Here is a 17,217-nt window from a genome sequence, read left to right on the forward strand (position 1 = left end):
ACTAAGTATTATCTAGACCATCCCTGACAATTGTTTGTCCAACCTGCTCTTAAAAATCCCCAGTGATGGAGATTCTACAACCTCCCTGGGCAATTTATCCCAGTGCTGCATCACCCTGACAGGAATTTTTTTCTAATGTCCAACCTAAACATCCCTGGCTGCAATTTAAGCCCATTGCTTCTTGTCCTATCCTCAGGGGTTAACAAGAACTATTTACCACCCTTTTCCTTGTAACAACCTTTTATGTACTTGAAAATTGTTATGTCCCCTCTCAGTCTTCTCTTCTCCAGACTAAACAAACCCAATTTTTTCAATCTTCCCTCATAGGTCACGTTTTCTAGACCTTTCATCATTTTTGTTGCTCTTCTCTGAACTTTCTCCAATTTGTCCACATCTTTCCTGAAACGTGGTGCCTAGAACTGGACACAGTACTCCAGTTGAGGCCTAATCAGTGCGGAGTAGAGCAGAAGAATTACTTTTCGTGTCTTGCTTACAACACTCCTGCTAATACATCCCAGAATTATGTTTGCTTTTTTTGCAATAGAGTTATACTGTTGACTCATATTTAGTTTGTGATCCACTATGACCCCCAGATCCCTTTCCACAGTTCTCCTTCCTAGGCTGTCACTTCCCATTTTGTATGTGTGCAACTGATTGTTCCTTCCTAAGTGGAGTACTTTGCATTTGTCCTTATTGAATTTCATCCTATTTACTTCAGACCATTTCTCCAGTTTGTCCAGATCATTTTGAATTTTAATCATATCCTCCAAAGCACTTGCAACCCCTCCCAGCTTGGTATCATATGCAAACTATATATGTGTACTCTCTAGGCCAGTGGTTCTCAAATTTTCTTTTCACAGACCACTTGAAAATTGCTGAGGCTCTCGGCAGTCCACTTAATAATCTTTCCAAATGTTGTTTGCACCATTAGCTAACTTTTATAAAGCACTTTAGATAAAAGTGCTATATAAAAAAAATCTTAACTTTTTTTGTTCTACAAATAAAAGCACACAACTCATATTTTAATATCAGCAGTCTTACCTTTCTAATGCAATGGATGTGCCCTCTCTCCCCCGCCACAGCAACCCCACAGCTGGGGCTGGGAAGGAGGGGGGTCTCTCCCCCATCACAGCAGCCACTGCTCTGAGGCTGGGAATGAGGCCATCTCTCTCCCGGCAGCCGCAGCCCTGGAGCTGGGGAAAGTCACCTCTTTCTCTGGCTGCCACAGCCCTGCACGTCCAAGATTCCCCCCACCAATTCTTCTCACCCCACTGTCCCCTCCCACTTGCCCCTATTCCCCTCAAGGCCACCACCTCACCTTACATGTGCATCTTCTCCAGGGTCCAGGCATCTAATTAGTGGAGACGCACAGACATGGCTCCACTAATTAGGTGGGTGGCCCTTCATTTTCTCGTGCAACCGCCCAGGCACGCAACTTACAGGGAACTATCCGTGGACTGCCTGAATGGAGCTTGCGGACCACTGGTGGTGCACGGACCACAGTTTGAGAACCTCTGCTCCATCAATGATTTAGAAAATGGCATAAAGATATTGAACAGAACCAGACCCAGAACTGATCCCTGTGGGACCCCACTCGTTATGCCCTTCCAGCATAACTGTGAACCACTGATAACTGTCTGGGAATGACTTTCCAACCAGTTATGCACCGACCTTATTGTAGCTCCATCTAGGTTGTATTTCCCTAGTTTGTTTATGAGAAGGTCATGCGAGACAGTATCAAAAGCCTTACTAAAGTCAAGATATACCACATCTACCGCTTCCCCCCTATCCACAAGGCTTGTTACACTGTAAGAAAGCTATCAGGTTGGTTTGACATGATTTGTTCTTGACAAATCCATGCTGACTGTTATCACCTTATTATCTTCTAGGTGTTTGCAAATTGATTGCTTAATTATTTGGTCCATTATCTTGCTGGGTACAGAAGTTATGGTGACTGGTCTGTAATTCCCTGGGTTGTCCTTATTTCCCTTTTTATGGATGGGCACTATATTTGCCCTTTTCCAGTCTTCTGGAATGTCTCCCGTTTTCCATGACTTTTCAGAGATAATTGCTAATGGCTCAGATATGTCCTTGAGTATTCTAGGATACATTTCATCAGAACCTGGTGATTTGAAAACCTCTAATTTGTCTGAGTAATTTTTTACTTGTTCTTTCCCTATTTTAGACTCTGATCCTACATTTTCACTGGCATTCACTATGTTAGACCTCCAATCGCCATTAACCTTCTTGGTGAAAATCAAAGCAAATAAGTCATTAAGCACCTCTGCCATTTCCACATTTTCTGTTATTGTCTTTCCCCCCTCATTGAGTAGTGGGCCTACCCTGTCCTTGGTCTTCCTCTTGCTTCTAATGTATTTGTAGAATGTTTTCTTGTTTCCTTTTATGTCCCTAGCTAGTTTGATCTCGTTTTGTGCCTAGGCTTTTCTAATTTTGTCCTACATACTTGTGTTATTTGTTTATATTCATCATTTGTAATTTGACCGGGTTTCCACTTTTTGTGGGACTCTTTTTTGAGTTTTAGATCATTGAAGATCTCCTAGTTAAGCCAGGGTGGTCTCTGGCCATACTTCCTATCTTTCCTACACAGGGGGATAGTTTTCTCTTGTGCCCTTAATAATGTCTCTCTGAAAAACTGCCAACTGTCTTCAATTGTTTTTCCCCTTAAAAGTGCTTCCCATGGGATTTTACCTACCAACTCCCTGAGTTTGCTAGACTTCCCTCTTGAAATTCATTGTCTTTATTGTGCTGTTCTCCCTCCTACCATGGCTTAGAATCATGAACTCTACTATTTCATGATCACTTTCACCCAAGTTGCCTACCACTTTCAAACTCTCAACCAGTTCCTCCCTATTTGTCAAAATCAAATCTAGAACAGCCTCTCCCCCATAGCTTTCTCCGTCTTCTGAAATAAAAAATTGTTTCCAATACATTCCAAGAACTTGTTGGATAATCTGTGCCCTGCTGTGTTATTTTCCCAGCAGATGTCCTAAGCAAGCTGTACCCTTCTATACCAATATTCCAGTCTTGTGTATTATCCCACCAAGTCTCCGTGATGCCAACCATGTCATAGTTGAGTTTATTTACTGGCATTTTGAGTTCTTCCTGCTTATTCCCCATACTTCTTGCATTAGTATACAGACATCTCAGATACTGATTTGATTCCTCCCCCTCCCACTTCTGTCTTGTCTCTCCTTTATTCCTGCTATAACAGCCCATGCTCCCCCCAGATTCTGATCCTTCTCCGAGGTCTTCATGTTTTTTACTTACTTGTGGGCTTTGGTCACCTGCCCCCATCGAACCTAGTTTAAAGCCCTCCTCACTAGGTTAGCCAGTCTGTAGACATATATGCTCTTCCCCTTCCTTTATGAGGTCAGCCTATCTTTGATTAGCATCCTTCTTCCTGGAACAGCATCCTGCGGTCAAGGAAACCGAAACCCTCCTGGCGACACCATCCTCGCAGCCAGGCATTCACCTCCAGGATGTGACGGTCTCTGCCTGGGCCCCTACCCTTGACTGAAGAGAACAGCACCTGCGCTCCCAACTCCCTCACCCTTACTCCCAGAGCCCTGTAGTCACTTCGGATCTGCTGAGGGTCAAACCTCATAGTATCATTTGTGCTCACATGGATGAGTAGCATGGGGTAGTAGTCAGAGGGACAGATGATCCTCGACAATCCCTCCGTAACGTCTCAGATACGGGCCCCTGGCAGGCAGCATACCTCCCGGGATGCCATGTCAGGGCGACAGATAGGTGCCTCCGTCCCCCTCAGAAGAGACGCTCCAATCATCCCTACTCTACGTTTCCTCTTGGGAGTGGCGGCTGTGATCCTCCCAGCCTTGGGGGTACGTGGCCTCTCTTCCTCCACCTTTGGGGGCAATTCCTCATCACTCGTTGCCAGGGCAGCATATCAGTTTTCCATCACCATGGTGGGTGGGTTGGGAGTAGGGATGGGGCACAGCCTGCTGCCGGAAGTCACCAGCAGCCAGTGTCCTCCCTGTGACAGAGCCATGTCCTCCTCCCCCGGCGGTGTGCGCAGTCCTCTGTAGCTGGATAGCGTCCTCAGCCATGGAAGCCTCCATATGAAAACTGTCAATGAATTCTTTGTGGGCACGGATGCGCATCGGCCTAGCCACCTCCTCCTGTAGCTCTCCCCCCTGCTTCCTGAGAGATTCCACCAGCAGGCACCTTTCGCACTGGATGGTCCCCCAGGGTGGCTTTCTGAGAGTGGGAAATGCAGGGCCCAGTCTCTGCAAATCCACACCAGGATCTGGGTAGAGACATCCATGGTTAGGTTCTCTGTCTGGATACAGGCGCAGGCGGAGGAGACGGGAGCAGTGTTGGCATTGGCGATGTGGCCATTCCTAAGCATAACAATATTATGACTCCCTCCTACAAACTCCCTCTCTCTAGCTCCCCTTGATCACTTAGGCTCTGACTTTTAAGGCCTTCCCTCCTAGGTCAGCCCTACCCCTCGTTAATCACACGGGGGGGGGGGTGATCACAAGGCTGATTGAGGCTGATCAAGGGAACAATGGCTCAGACTGTCCCCAAACACACAATCCCAATTGACCCTGTAACTGAAATAACCTGAAAGAAAAAGAAAAAAAAAACCTGCCAAACAAACTCACTCACCCCAAGGTTAGTACTCGCACTATAGTATCTGAATACTTCACAGATATTAATGAATTTATTTTCACAACATCCCTGTGAGGTATGAATAGGAATAGCCCCTGTTTGCCAGAAGCTGGAAATGGGCAACAGGGGATGGATCACTTGATGATTCCCTGTTCTGTTCATTCCCTCTGAGGAACCTGGCATTGGCCACTGTCAGAAGACATCTGATGAAGTGAGCTGTAGCTCACGAAAGCTTATGCTCAAATAAATTTGTTAGTCTCTAAGGTGCAACAAGTACTCCTTTTCTTTTTGCGAATACAGACTAACACGGCTGCTACTCTGAAACCTGTCAGAAGACAGGATATTGGGCTAGATGGTCCTTTGGTCTGACCCAGCCTGGCCATTCTGATGTTCTTATGTTATGTTCTTGTACTGGTTTCTCCTTCTCTTCTCTCTCATATTGACACTGCCTTTCCTGGTCTGCAAACTGCTGGAGTTCCAGGCACCCTCTCCTGCTCCAGCCGTTGGGTTGTCCACTGCTCCGGTTGCAGTGGGGTGCTTGGCCAGGATGGAACAGGCTGCAGCCTTCATCAGCCCCGTTCCTGCTTCCCTCCAGGGCATTGGCTCTAAGACTCTCCCCATCTGCTGGACCCTCTGCCAATGCGCTGGAGGTCTGCGGAGAGCCTGGACCATCCTTCCCTGGCTGGTTATTAGGATAGACAAATTGTGGTTCTTTGTGGTCACAAATTCACCACAGCTCCAGCTCAGAACAAGCACCTCAGTAGGCCCAGTCCTTCCAACTGTACGCTAAGGACTGGGGCCTTCCACGGACCAGGGTCCTGTCCATTTGCTGGATCAGAAATAAGGCCCTGAGCCAGTTTAAAACCAGGCTATTTATGCAAAAATCCTGTGTGTGTGCGCGCACGCACATGTGCCCTGGAGAATCCGGTTTGAACCAGTACATGCATCTCTGTCCAGGGGGGTGACTTCATAGGGTTGCTAAGGGAGGAAGTACAGTATGAGAGAAGGCATGTACAATGCCACAATAGCATGTACACAATTGCACATTTAATACAATGGACCCCAAATGCATCAATGCTAATCCTAGAAGGTTTAATGTCCTTAAAGTTTCTCTCACTTATATAAGGTTTGTTCAGGATATTACAGCATATTGTCTGTCTGTCACAGCCCGTGCAGGACAGACCCATTCAAATAATTCATTGGAACAAGCTAAAATTGTGAACAGATGTTAATAGACATTAGATACCGTAAATGCTAAGCACTTCCTCCAGGGAGTCATCTTGTGTGTGGCAATGTGGGCTAGCTGCCTCACCTCCAGGGACCCCCGCAGGGCATTGTGGGGTATGTGCAATAAGCCACAGGCTCTGCCATGCCTGCGGGGAGAGCTGTGTGGATGCAGCGCACCATCCCACATTGCACCAGTTCATTCGCACCCCCAGTGCAAGAGGCAATGGACTGTCGCCATGTTTCAGAGGCCAATTTGTGAAGGTTTGGGGCCGGGAGAGCAGGGAGTAAATTCCAGAAACCCCTCTGCAGTGAACAGAGAAAGGCAGGGGGAGCAGCGTGTGGAAAGGCCAGGACTAAACCCTGCGACCAAGGCCTGACTGGTCCTGAAAGCATTTGTCCTGGTCTCACCAGCATTACTGGCCCTGGCAAGTCACAAGGAATCAGATCTTAAAATGATCAGTTATTGGTGTTCTGGTAGCTCCCACGACGTGCCATGTGCTACCTACATGTAGTGGGAGACAGGTTGTGAATTCTTGGCAGAGACTGACACAACAAGCAACATATGAAGAGGGAAGGAGAGGGATAAACCAGACAGCCAATGCACACAGTTTGAAATAAACAGCCCTGGAGCTTTGCCATAACCTCCCTGCTGAACAGTCTGGGTTTGGACAGCTCTAACAGATCCAGACTAGCCAATGAGGCACACTGCACAGAAACTTCAAATCGGAACCTGATGGTCCCAGGAGCAACCCTTAGAAATCAGAGACCTCCACCAAGTGGAACGGCCAAAGATTTGTGCAGTTCCTGCCTAATGCCTCTGTAATAAATAAAGGTCCTACCTCAGCTTCTGGCTCCTAATAAAAAAGCAGCCATTGTTACGCTGTCAGATTCCATTGGCCCAGCACTGCTCCTACAGGCAGCCGCGCTTCCAGATGGTGAAAAGGAAGCAGAGCCTCCCTCTGGAACCCTACGCCCTGCGCTGACAATGGACTTGGAGACAGAGGTCCACAGCAAAGGGGTGTAGCCCTTCTGCCAGGAGGTGTTGGCAACAAAAAGGGAAAACAAACAAACAATATTACCCTGGGCACCTTTGGTGAATAATACTTCCCCACTCACCAGCACCAAGTCCGGAGATATGAAACAAAGAGAACTTTACTGGGGGGTGCGGGTGGGGAGGCGGGGCGGGAGACACACAAGGTGGGAGCAGGACAGCAGAGTGAATCGGGGAAAACCTGCAATTAACAAATTCTGTGTGTTAAGACTCCCTCATGCCCTGGGTATCTTAACAATAGTCCCAACCTCAGTCCTCCTCCAGCATTTATGAGTGGCAGGTATCTTCTACCATTTCCCTCCTGCACTGTTCCCCAGTCATAGTTTATTGTCCTGAATCACAGATGATCAGGGTTGGAAGGGACCTCAGGAGGTCATCTAGTCCCACCCCTGCTCAAAGCAGGGCCAATCCCCAACTAAATCATCCCAGACAGGGCTTTGTCAAGCCTGACCTTGAAAACCTCTAAGGAAGGAGATTCCACCACCTCCCTAGGTAATGCATTCCAGTGCTTCACCACCCTCCTAGTGAAAGTTTTTCCTAATATCCAACCTAAACCTCCCCCTCTGCAACTTGAGACCATTACTCCTTGTTCTGTCATCTGCTACCACTGAGAACAGTCTAGATCCAACCTCTTTGGAACCCCCTTTCAGGTAGTTGAAAGCAGCTATCAAATCCGCCTCATTCTTCTCTTCCGCAGACTAAACAATCCCAGTTCCCTCAGCCTCTCCTCATAAGTCATGTGTTCCAGGCCCCTAATCATTTTTGTTGCCCTCCACTGGATGCTTTCCAATTTTCCACCTCCTTCTTGTAGTGTGGGGCCCAAAACTGGACACAGTACTCCAGATGAGGCCTTGCCAATGTCGAATAGAGGGGAATAATCACGTCCCTCGATCTGCAGGCAATGCCCCTACTTATACACCCCAAAATGCCATTGGCCTTCTTGGCAACAAGGGCACACTGCTGACTCATATCCAGCTTCTCATCCACTGTAACCCCTAGGTCCTTTTCTGCAGAACTGCTGCCGAGCTATTCGGTCCCTAGTCTGTAGCGCTGCATGGGATTCTTCCGTCCTAAGTGCAGGACTCTACACTTGTCCTTGTTGAACCTCATCAGATTTCTTTTGGCCCAATCCTCTAATTCCAAGGATTCTCCCAGGCCCATGCTGCTCATGGGACTCTACCCCATGACTCACCTGAAACAACTTCAGCTTTAATTACTGGCTGGGACGGGCTGCACACAGCCCGCCACACACTGTGGTTTTATCTTCAAACACACCATCACCCTGCAGCGCAACAGTCACCACATCTACCCTGCCGAAGCAGCTACAGCAAAGCCACATCCACGTCTCTGAAACAAATCAGTTTAACTTAAAACCCGCACGTTACAACACCTGCCCCTTCGCTCCACCCCTCCCCTTTGCCACCAGCGTTTCCAATCTCCCTGACCCAATTGGGCCTCACTGCAGCCGTGGTCAGGGTGACTCCAAACACCTTTGGGTCAGTGTTTTGTCCCTTCTTTTCCCAAAAGGGTCAATGCCACTGGATTGCCCCAAACTCAAAGCTTAGAGGCAGTTAATCAACGTGGCCCAAACGGTCACGGGAAGGAAATGCAAATGAGGCCAGCCTGTTCAGCCCCTTCCCCCCTGCTCTCCAATGGACAAGCAGAGAGCACACTTCCCTAGGAGCCCCTGGCCACCTGGAGCTCTCAAGGAGCTCTGAGCAGCTCTTCCCTCCAGTCACCAACAGTTATCAATAGCGAGCTCCATTCTCTGTAAGGCCACAAGGCTTACAGAAAAAAAATCAGACCAAAGAAATACTTTTCCATGCAACACACCATTGGCCAGTGGAACTTGCTGCTACATGAGACCATTGAGGTCAAGAGCTTTGGAGGATTAAAAAAAGGATTTGATAGTTCTCGAGAGAAGATCCAGAAGTTATAGTAAAAGAATTGGGGGAAGCAATCCAATCATTCACAGGCAAGAACCAACCTATCTGGGCTCACGAGGAAGTTTTCCCTGCGGGCAGAGGAACCCATGCTTGCCTATCCCTACATGTCAGTGCAAGAAGTACTTAGGATTGGTCCCTGCTAGAGACAGGTCACTGGATTAGCTGGCTTACTGCTCTGATCCAATACAGCAATTCCTATGCTCCCATGGCAAACAGAGCCAGCCGTCTTCCCAGCACTGCATGCTGGACCAAGAAGGCAGCAGGAAGGTATTTAGGGCCCAGAGTACCAGTGAAGTTAAGATGCAAGAGACTTGTTCACCAAGGAGGCTCTGACCCAAAGGCCACTCAAGCCTTTCCATTTCTTTCCATGGGTTTTGGATCAGCCCTATGTCCACGTCTGTGCCAGCAGAGGAGACAGCCCCAGAGGTGATGTGTTACATACATTGGCTCAGCCAAAGGCCAGCAACTGGCTCATCTCCCCATGGGCAGGAAAGCTGCAGCCCCCTCCTGGAGCATTGCAGAGCACTGCAATTGCCCTATGGGCTGTAGCTCCAGTCCTCTCTAGCATTAGCCTGCATGAAGCCAAGAGCCCCCAAAATGCCACCCACTGCTCTTATTCACACCCTCTCCATCTCACCCATGCTCTTTGCTGACCTTCCTGGTGCAGGTGAACTGTCCTGAGAGCACCTGTATTTCAGCCACACCACACCCTACAGACACACTCCTGCAGAGCAGCTAGCGGAAGGTCAGTCCTGTAGCCCAGACAAATCTCCTGCAGCCTCTCCCACTTCTGAGCATGATCCAAGCCAGCTGCTGAGCAACAGGTCATGGGCTGGAAATAAATAACCCATCCCCCAGCTGGAAATAAATAACCCATCCCCACCACTGAGCACCAGGGTCCCTCTCACCTTCTCAGAGGGCAGCCAAGGCTCCCACTCCTCCTTGACTAGCAGCCAGAGGCCCTTCCCATACACCTACTCCTCCCTCCCTCAATAGCAGCCAGGAATCTCCTCCCTTTACTCCCCAACTCTGCAGGAACCCAGCCCCTGCCTAGAGCTCTGGAACGATTCCATACTGAGGGCCGTACCTTGAGAGGGCTTCTCGGCATACATCCCACTGACCACTGGCTGGTCCCACTTCTCCCAGTAGGGATCATCAGCCAGCCCAGTCTCCCTTCCTTTGCTGTCACTCAGCTCCCCCTTTCTCCGCTTTCCCTCCCAGCCACTGTCGTTTTCCCATCGCACCTCATTCGCCACCACCCTGCCCATTTCCCAACTCTCTGGCTGCTGGCTAACAGCCCTGCCTCACCACCAGCCTGCCACATTCTCTCCCGCCTCTTCCCCAGCTCCAAGCAGGGAGCTTTCAGCAGAGTTAGTTACATCTCCCCAACGTGCAAGATGGGAGCACCATCCGCAGCCTGTACAACTGCATAACACTCGCTGGAGAGCTATTGAAAGGCCCCAAGCCAGACCACAGGAGCTGGGCTTTACAAGAGTAACAAGGGACATGACAATAAAGCAGAATTATTTATTGGAGGCGCCAAGAGTAGGAACAATCACAAACCTACGAACTCCCCTCCCGGGCAATCCTTCCTGCCAGCTGGCAACAGGGCAGTCGGTGTCAGGCGTGCATCTGTGTGTGCGTGCTGCTAGACAACGGCTAAGCTTACACTTCCCCCAGCCAGAAACCAGCCAATAGCCCTTGGCACTCCAGGCAACGGCAAGGACCTTTCCTGAGCACCTTAGCTTTGACTTGCCAGTGGTGGGTCATGGTATTTGTTATCCCCAGAGAGACAAAGCTTTACGTTCAAGGAGATTTGGGAGGGGGAAGAGCAGGAACACAGCTCCTAGGTGGAAGTGCAAGGGCAGGTAACCTGGGCTGTAGCTTACAGGATGACATCACTCGAGGGTTCTGGGGACAGGGGCAGGCTGTGCTGTCTGAGCAGAGCTGCAGCAGCCCCAGGCAACAGATGGCCTTGCTAGAACCCAAGGGCTTTCCTGCCTCCCCGTCTCCCGCACAAACCAAACCAAAAGGGAGACACCGAGAGGCAGAGGCAGGGAGGGGAGATTACATGGGCCCAGAGCAGGGCCAAGCTCTGACTCACTTCCCAGCCCGGCGCTCCTCCTGGCGCTTGGTAAGGATGTATTTGAAAAACTCATACACGGACCAAGCAATGGCTGTGGAGGGCATCTGGTAAATGACCCGGGCCTGGACCCCACGGAAGTAGGCGGTCACACCGCCCACTCGGTACACCGTCCTGAAGGCATTGGCCATGCCTGTGATATGTCCACTGATGTTGGAGTTCAAGGCCAGGGACTCCTGGGTGTTGAGCAGTGTTTTGCAAACGTCCAATGGCGTGGTAGCAGCGGCGGCCACAGCACCCGCGCAGGCCCCTGAGACCACATGGGAGCCAGGGTTATACTGTCTTTGGGGGTTGAGCTGCTCCTGCAGAAACTCGTAAGTCATGAAGTGGATGGCTTGGAAGGGGATGTTCATGGTGAGCTGGGTGGTGTAGCTGCGGTAGAAGGCCCCAGCCCCTTCGTTGCGCCATACGGCCTGCACACAGTCCGTCACCCGCTGGTATGGTGAGTTGTACATCTGCATCCTCTGCTTGACCACTTGGGGCAGATGGCAGCAGCAAGCAGTCAGCGACAGCGTCCAGTGGCCAAGCCACCGAGGGGATAACGAGAGAGAGAGAAAGGATGAGTATAAGGCTAGGAGCTCCCTGACTTCTATTCTCACTGGCTTCAGAGACAACTGACAACTAAGACCAGAAAACCCCTGGTTCAAGATCCGTAACTCCCAGCAACCCCACACCCAGCCAGGAATCTAGCGAGAGCAGGGGTTCTCAAACTGGGGGTCGGGACCCCTCAGGGGCTTGCAAAGTTATTACATGGGGGGGTCGTGAGCTGTCAACCTCCATGCCAACCCCACTTTGCCTCCAGCATTTATAATGGTGTTAAATATATATAAAAAAAGTGTTTTTAATTTATATGGGGGGTGGGGGGGTCGCACTCAAAGGCTTGCTATGTGAAAGCGGTCACCAGTAAAAACGTTTGAGAACCACTGAGCTAGAACTGCTCTTTGCAGGGTGCCAGCTACTTCACCATATTAGTATCCGGCTGCACACCCAAGGGCTGCTACACTTCGTTTCAGTCAGCTTTCGCACACTGAGCTCAGCACCAAGCATCTACGTCTTCCCTTGGAGAGACCAATCCCTCCCTCTGTTGTTACAGACCTATGAGGCAGCCAGAGAACATCATTCCGTCTCTCAGATGGATCTCAGCATCTGGGCAGATCCCTGCATTTCTACAGCATCTTCCATCCCAGAATATCCCCAAGTATTTCACTAATTCAGCCAGACATATGTGCTCATCTACAGCCACAGCCCAGATTACTTCCAAGTGGAAAACAGCAGCTGTTCCAGAGCCTAACTCAAGCTCTACACAGCAGAGCAGAAACAACTCTCTGACTGCGACTGCAGGGGGATTCAGGAGACAGAACACAAATAACTGAGCTGGAATTTGGGGGGGACACCAGGCCTAACACCCCATGTCCTGCAGAAAGAGCCAGAGCACACCTTAGTGTGGGGCATAGGGGTCAGCCTCACCACAGGGAGGGAATGTCATCTACTGAGCCAAAAGCACCTGCATGTTCTTGGGGAGTAACATCCAAGCAACGGGCAAGCCCAGCTCTTTGCCTTTGCAGGTGCACTCAGACTCAAGAGACATTTGGCTGCAAGTATGTATCTTGCGAAGGCTCTCCTAGGAACGCCCTACAAAGGGGATGCAGGACCTTGAGGGAAGGCCGCTTCCATAGAGCAGTGTTTCCCAGCACTCACACCCTCTCCCTAGCTGACAGCCTCAGCACAGGTGGGCCCAGGTGAGAACTGCACTCACCACAGCCCAGATCACTGGTAATCTGAATTCAGATCCACTAGCTAGAGCTGCTGCTTTTTCTGCTGATCCCCATGACAAGTCCCTTGGGGGAAAGGGCTGACTCCCTCACTCTCTGCCACTAGATTCCCCAGACTGAGGCTGGCTCCTTTTTCCTAGGACAGAAACCTTCTGGCTAATCCAACTCCCTAAATGGATACCACTGAGCTATCCAGGCCTGGGACTTAGGCAGGGGATGTTGCTCTCTGCAGGACTCTCCCTCGTTAGGGCAGAATGAGAGCGCCCCCTGGTGCCACATACAGGAGCACAGCACAGAGATGAATTCAGCTCCCACACAGAGGAAGCACCACACACCCTCACCCCCGCCTATGGGGCCTCCCCTGCAGAGGAGAGGGGGTCATCATTACCTTCCACAGGGTTCATAGCTGCATCATGGAGCAATGTTGCTACACACCCCGCTGCACCTGTAAAACAAGAACTGACACATGTGAGGGGAGGAGACGGCGAGAGACCCGGGGCTCCACTGAGCCCCAGAGCCCCTCGCCAGAGAAGAGGGAGATACCCACTGCCAGGACTCCACTACCAGAAAGGAGAAGACTGGTAAATTCCTAATGCAGCCACCACATCCTGCCCAAGAGGAGGGCCAGATGCCAGCAACCCCTAGCTTCAGAACCCACAAATTGAGGGAAGTGCAATAATCTGCCAGATCCTTATGGAGACGACTAGGCCTCACTTAATCCCAGCACCTACTAGAGAGAAGATGCAAACAGACTCACAGGGACCCCATCGGACCATGCCTCACCGTGTCCCAGAGTGAGAAACCACTCCATAGTCAGGATCCCACTGAACCCCAGTATCCACCAGGGTAAAATACACCCTCCAATGCAGGTCCAATGAGTCCCAAATCTGTTCAAGCACAGCAGCGTGGGGAGCCAGAGAAAGTCAAAGGCACGGGAACTCTGAGGGCTGCATCCTGAACCCTGCTCCACTCTACCTACCCACAATGCTGCAGTCAATCCCAGCTCAGAGACGAGGGGGAGTCCTGCAGGCAGCTCCCATCCACAGGTGTTGCTGTGAGCAAGGGGAAGGTGTTGGCCAGCTCCCAGCCCCACTAACCTGTTCCTCAAAGTCAGATACCTGGGAACATCTCAGACAGGTCTATGAATAGGTTCAAGCACGAGTACAGCACTTCCCCTTGCCCAGCGCTGGGATTGGTAGGGAAGGGTGATGTGGAACCAGAGCACTGCGCAGATGGGCTGCTAGCTAATGACTGGAGAGAGGACATTGCTTAGGACATCTGCTCCATCTTCAGCAGACTGGCCTGAGTGCAGCACGTCTAATGCTTTAAGCCCACCGCACTAAGTATCAGCCTCGGCTATTGCTACCAGTTGTGTCTCCCTGCCCATTGGCCACCATCACCAAGGAAACCTTGCCCTGGGCTGGGCGAGGAAATTGGTGGCATTACAGCACCTTGGAGAGCCACACAGCGAGCCCAGGCCCCTATGCCTGACTCCCCAAAGAACTTGCACACACACACCGTGCTCCCCTCCCATTAGCTGGGGCACATTTGTTTTCCCCATTGCTGCACCTGGCCCCATGAATAGGTCTAAACAGTAGCAAGCACCTCTAGTGCCACTCATGCTCTCCCCTTGATGCACACAGCCCTTGCCTGCTCTACCGCCAGTGCAGAGGAGTGGACACAGAGGCCCAGCAGAGCTGGTACAGAGCTATGCAGGTACAGGTCAGGGCACGATGTCTGGGAGATGGTACCTATGCAGGGGGAGAGAAACAGCTCTGACAGCCAGTCTGAGCTCTATTGAGTCATCCTGAGGGAGCACAAGAGACCTGGCTTCTGGGGATGCCCTGTCCTTGACTTTACCACCCCAGCCAGCAGGGCTGCCCTCAGTTGCTCTAGCCCCTCGGGGATGGCGCTGCAGGGAAGCGGTGCAGGAAGGATCAATACCATTGGCCACATGGCTATTGCCCCCAGCATGGATAACATCACTCAATGTCTTTTTTAACTTTTCATAGCAGGCGAAATACAAGGCGTGGGCAGGGCCGGCCCCAGTGGCCGTGATGTTCATGCCCCGCATTGGCCTCCAGAAACCCTCTGTCTGGACGATCCGCCACAGGGCCTCGAGCACGTTCCGATAGCGGGCGGCAGGCTCCGGCTGCAAACTCTGCATCCGCGTCTGAAAGTGCAGCAAGAGAGGGGCGTTACGTGCACCGAACCACTCCGTGGACAGCCCAGCCCTGGCCCCCAGCTCTCCCCAGGCTGCTTGGGCTGGGCTGGAGAGCCCAGGCAGCAGCGCCAGGCGGGACGCCGGGCCGGCCGCGAGGGTCCTGCCCCGGGCCGGGATGCTGGGCCGGGTGGAAGACTCCAGTCCCGGGCCAGGGAGCAGCGCCAGCTGGGAGGGACCAGTCCTGGGCAGGCCAGAAGGGTCCTGCCCCGGGCCGGGATGCTGGGCCGGCCAGAAGGCTCCAGTCCCGGGCCAGGGAGCAGCGCCAGGCGAAATACCGGGTCAGCTGCGAGGGTCCTGCCCCGGGCCGGGATGCTGGTCCAGCCAGGACGCCAGGCCGGCCGGGAGGGTCCTGCCCCGGGCCGGCCGGGAGGGTCCTGCCCCGGGCCGGCCGGGAGGGTCCTGCCCCGGGCCGGCCGGGAGGGTCCTGCCCCGGGCCGGGGAGCAGCGCCAGGCGGGAGGCTCCAGTCCCGGGCCAGGGAGCAGCGCCAGCCGGGAGGGTCCTGCCCCGGGCCGGGACGCTGGGCCAGGCGGGAGGCCGGGCCAGGCGGGAGGCCGGGCCGGCCGGGAGGGTCCTGCCCCGGGCCGGCCGGGAGGGTCCTGCCCCGGGCCGGCCGGGAGGGTCCTGCCCCGGGCCGGCCGGGAGGGTCCTGCCCCGGGCCGGGGAGCAGCGCCAGGCGGGAGGGTCCTGCCCCGGGCCGGGACGCTGGGCCAGGCGGGAGGCCGGGCCGGCCGGGAGGGTCCTGCCCCGGGCCGGGGAGCAGCGCCAGGCGGGAGGGTCCTGCCCCGGGCCGGGACGCTGGGCCAGGCGGGAGGCCGGGCCGGCCGGGAGGGTCCTGCCCCGGGCCGGGACGCTGGTCCTGCCCCGACGCCGGGCCGGCCGGGAGGGTCCTGCCCCGACGCCGGGCCGGCCGGGAGGGTCCTGCCCCGACGCCGGGCCGGCCGGGAGGGTCCTGCCCCGACGCCGGGCCGGCCGGGAGGGTCCTGCCCCGACGCCGGGCCGGCCGGGAGGGTCCTGCCCCGACGCCGGGCCGGCCGGGAGGGTCCTGCCCCGACGCCGGGCCGGCCGGGAGGGTCCTGCCCCGACGCCGGGCCGGCCGGGAGGGTCCTGCCCCGACGCCGGGCCGGCCGGGAGGGTCCTGCCCCGACGCCGGCCGGGAGGGTCCTGCCCCGACGCCGGCCGGGAGGGTCCTGCCCCGACGCCGGCCGGGAGGGTCCTGCCCCGACGCCGGCCGGGAGGGTCCTGCCCCGACGCCGGCCGGGAGGGTCCTGCCCCGACGCCGGCCGGGAGGGTCCTGCCCCGACGCCGGCCGGGAGGGTCCTGCCCCGACGCCGGCCGGGAGGGTCCTGCCCCGACGCCGGCCGGGAGGGTCCTGCCCCGACGCCGGCCGGGAGGGTCCTGCCCCGACGCCGGCCGGGAGGGTCCTGCCCCGACGCCGGCCGGGAGGGTCCTGCCCCGACGCCGGCCGGGAGGGTCCTGCCCCGACGCCGGCCGGGAGGGTCCTGCCCCGGGCCGGCCGGGAGGGTCCTGCCCCGGGCCGGGACGCTGGGCCAGGCGGGAGGCCGGGCCGGCCGGGAGGGTCCTGCCCCGGGCCGGGGAGCAGCGCCAGGCGGGAGGGTCCTGCCCCGGGCCGGGACGCTGGGCCAGGCGGGAGGCCGGGCCGGCCGGGAGGGTCCTGCCCCGGGCCGGGGAGCAGCGCCAGGCGGGAGGGTCCTGCCCCGGCCAGCCAGCGCCCTGCCCGGCGGCCCCGCTCGCGGCGCGCCCCTCACCTTGACGCAGTCCACGGGGTACATCACGCAGTGCTCCAGCACCCCCGCCACGGCCCCGGCCAGCATGTGGGTGGAGACGGCGGCGCCCTGCGGCAGCGCCTCGTAGTCCGGGTCGGAGCCGGGCTCCGGCCTCCGCGCCGCCTCGGAGCCGCCGGGCCCGGGCGCGGCCTCCGCCCCGCCCCGCCGGGCCCAGCCGTGGCCCCCGCCCAGCAGCAGCAGCAGGACGCGGCCCGGCCGCGGCCCGCCCCCGGGGCCCGCGCCCGCCCCCGCGCCCGCCCCCAGCTCCATGGCGCCGCCCGGGGCCTCCGATCCCGCTCCGGGAGCCGCCGTCTCGGCGACGGGCCGCGTCCAGCCGGAGGCTCCCGCTCAGCCCGCCACGCCTCCTCAGCGCTATTGGCCGGCGGCACTTTCCGCCCCGCCCGTCAGCGGCC

At 55.0% G+C, this 17,217-nt stretch overlaps 1 protein-coding gene across 2 annotated transcripts; it reads right to left on the reverse strand.

Annotated features, from left to right (window-relative positions):
• Nucleotides 1-10,393: 10,393 nt before the first annotated feature.
• On the reverse strand, nucleotides 10,394-17,089 carry SLC25A28 (solute carrier family 25 member 28). Of its 2 annotated transcripts, XM_037904801.2 has the most exons (4): nucleotides 16,787-17,089; nucleotides 14,740-14,968; nucleotides 13,184-13,240; nucleotides 10,394-11,498 (listed from the first exon to the last, which is right to left on the reverse strand). In XM_037904801.2, exons 1-4 carry the CDS (start codon nucleotides 17,072-17,074, stop codon nucleotides 10,981-10,983), a joined length of 1,092 nt encoding a protein of 363 aa, XP_037760729.2. In that variant the 5' UTR covers nucleotides 17,075-17,089; the 3' UTR covers nucleotides 10,394-10,980. The 2 variants fall into 2 exon arrangements, with proteins under 2 accessions (XP_037760729.2, XP_037760728.1); XM_037904800.2 differs by lacking the exon at nucleotides 16,787-17,089 and having other exon boundaries at nucleotides 14,799-14,935.
• Between the last annotated feature and the right edge of the window lie 128 nt (nucleotides 17,090-17,217).

This window comes from Chelonia mydas, chromosome 7 (genome assembly GCF_015237465.2).
Source record: "Chelonia mydas isolate rCheMyd1 chromosome 7, rCheMyd1.pri.v2, whole genome shotgun sequence".
NCBI classification, from domain to species: domain Eukaryota; kingdom Metazoa; phylum Chordata; order Testudines; family Cheloniidae; genus Chelonia; species Chelonia mydas.

What these genes read in the sequence shown, in the direction of transcription:
- SLC25A28 (XM_037904801.2), bottom strand. Translation starts at nt 17,074, where the DNA reads ATGGAGCTGGGGGCGGGCGCGGGGGCGGGCGCGGGCCCCGGGGGCGGG. An exon ending in ACCCCGTGGACTGCGTCAAG is followed by an intron (nt 14,969 to 16,786) that starts GTGAGGGGCGCG and finishes CTGCACTTTCAG; the next exon opens with ACGCGGATGCAGAGTTTGCA. An exon ending in AGCTATGAACCCTGTGGAAG is followed by an intron (nt 11,499 to 13,183) that starts GTAATGATGACC and finishes ATCTGCCCCAAG; the next exon opens with TGGTCAAGCAGAGGATGCAG.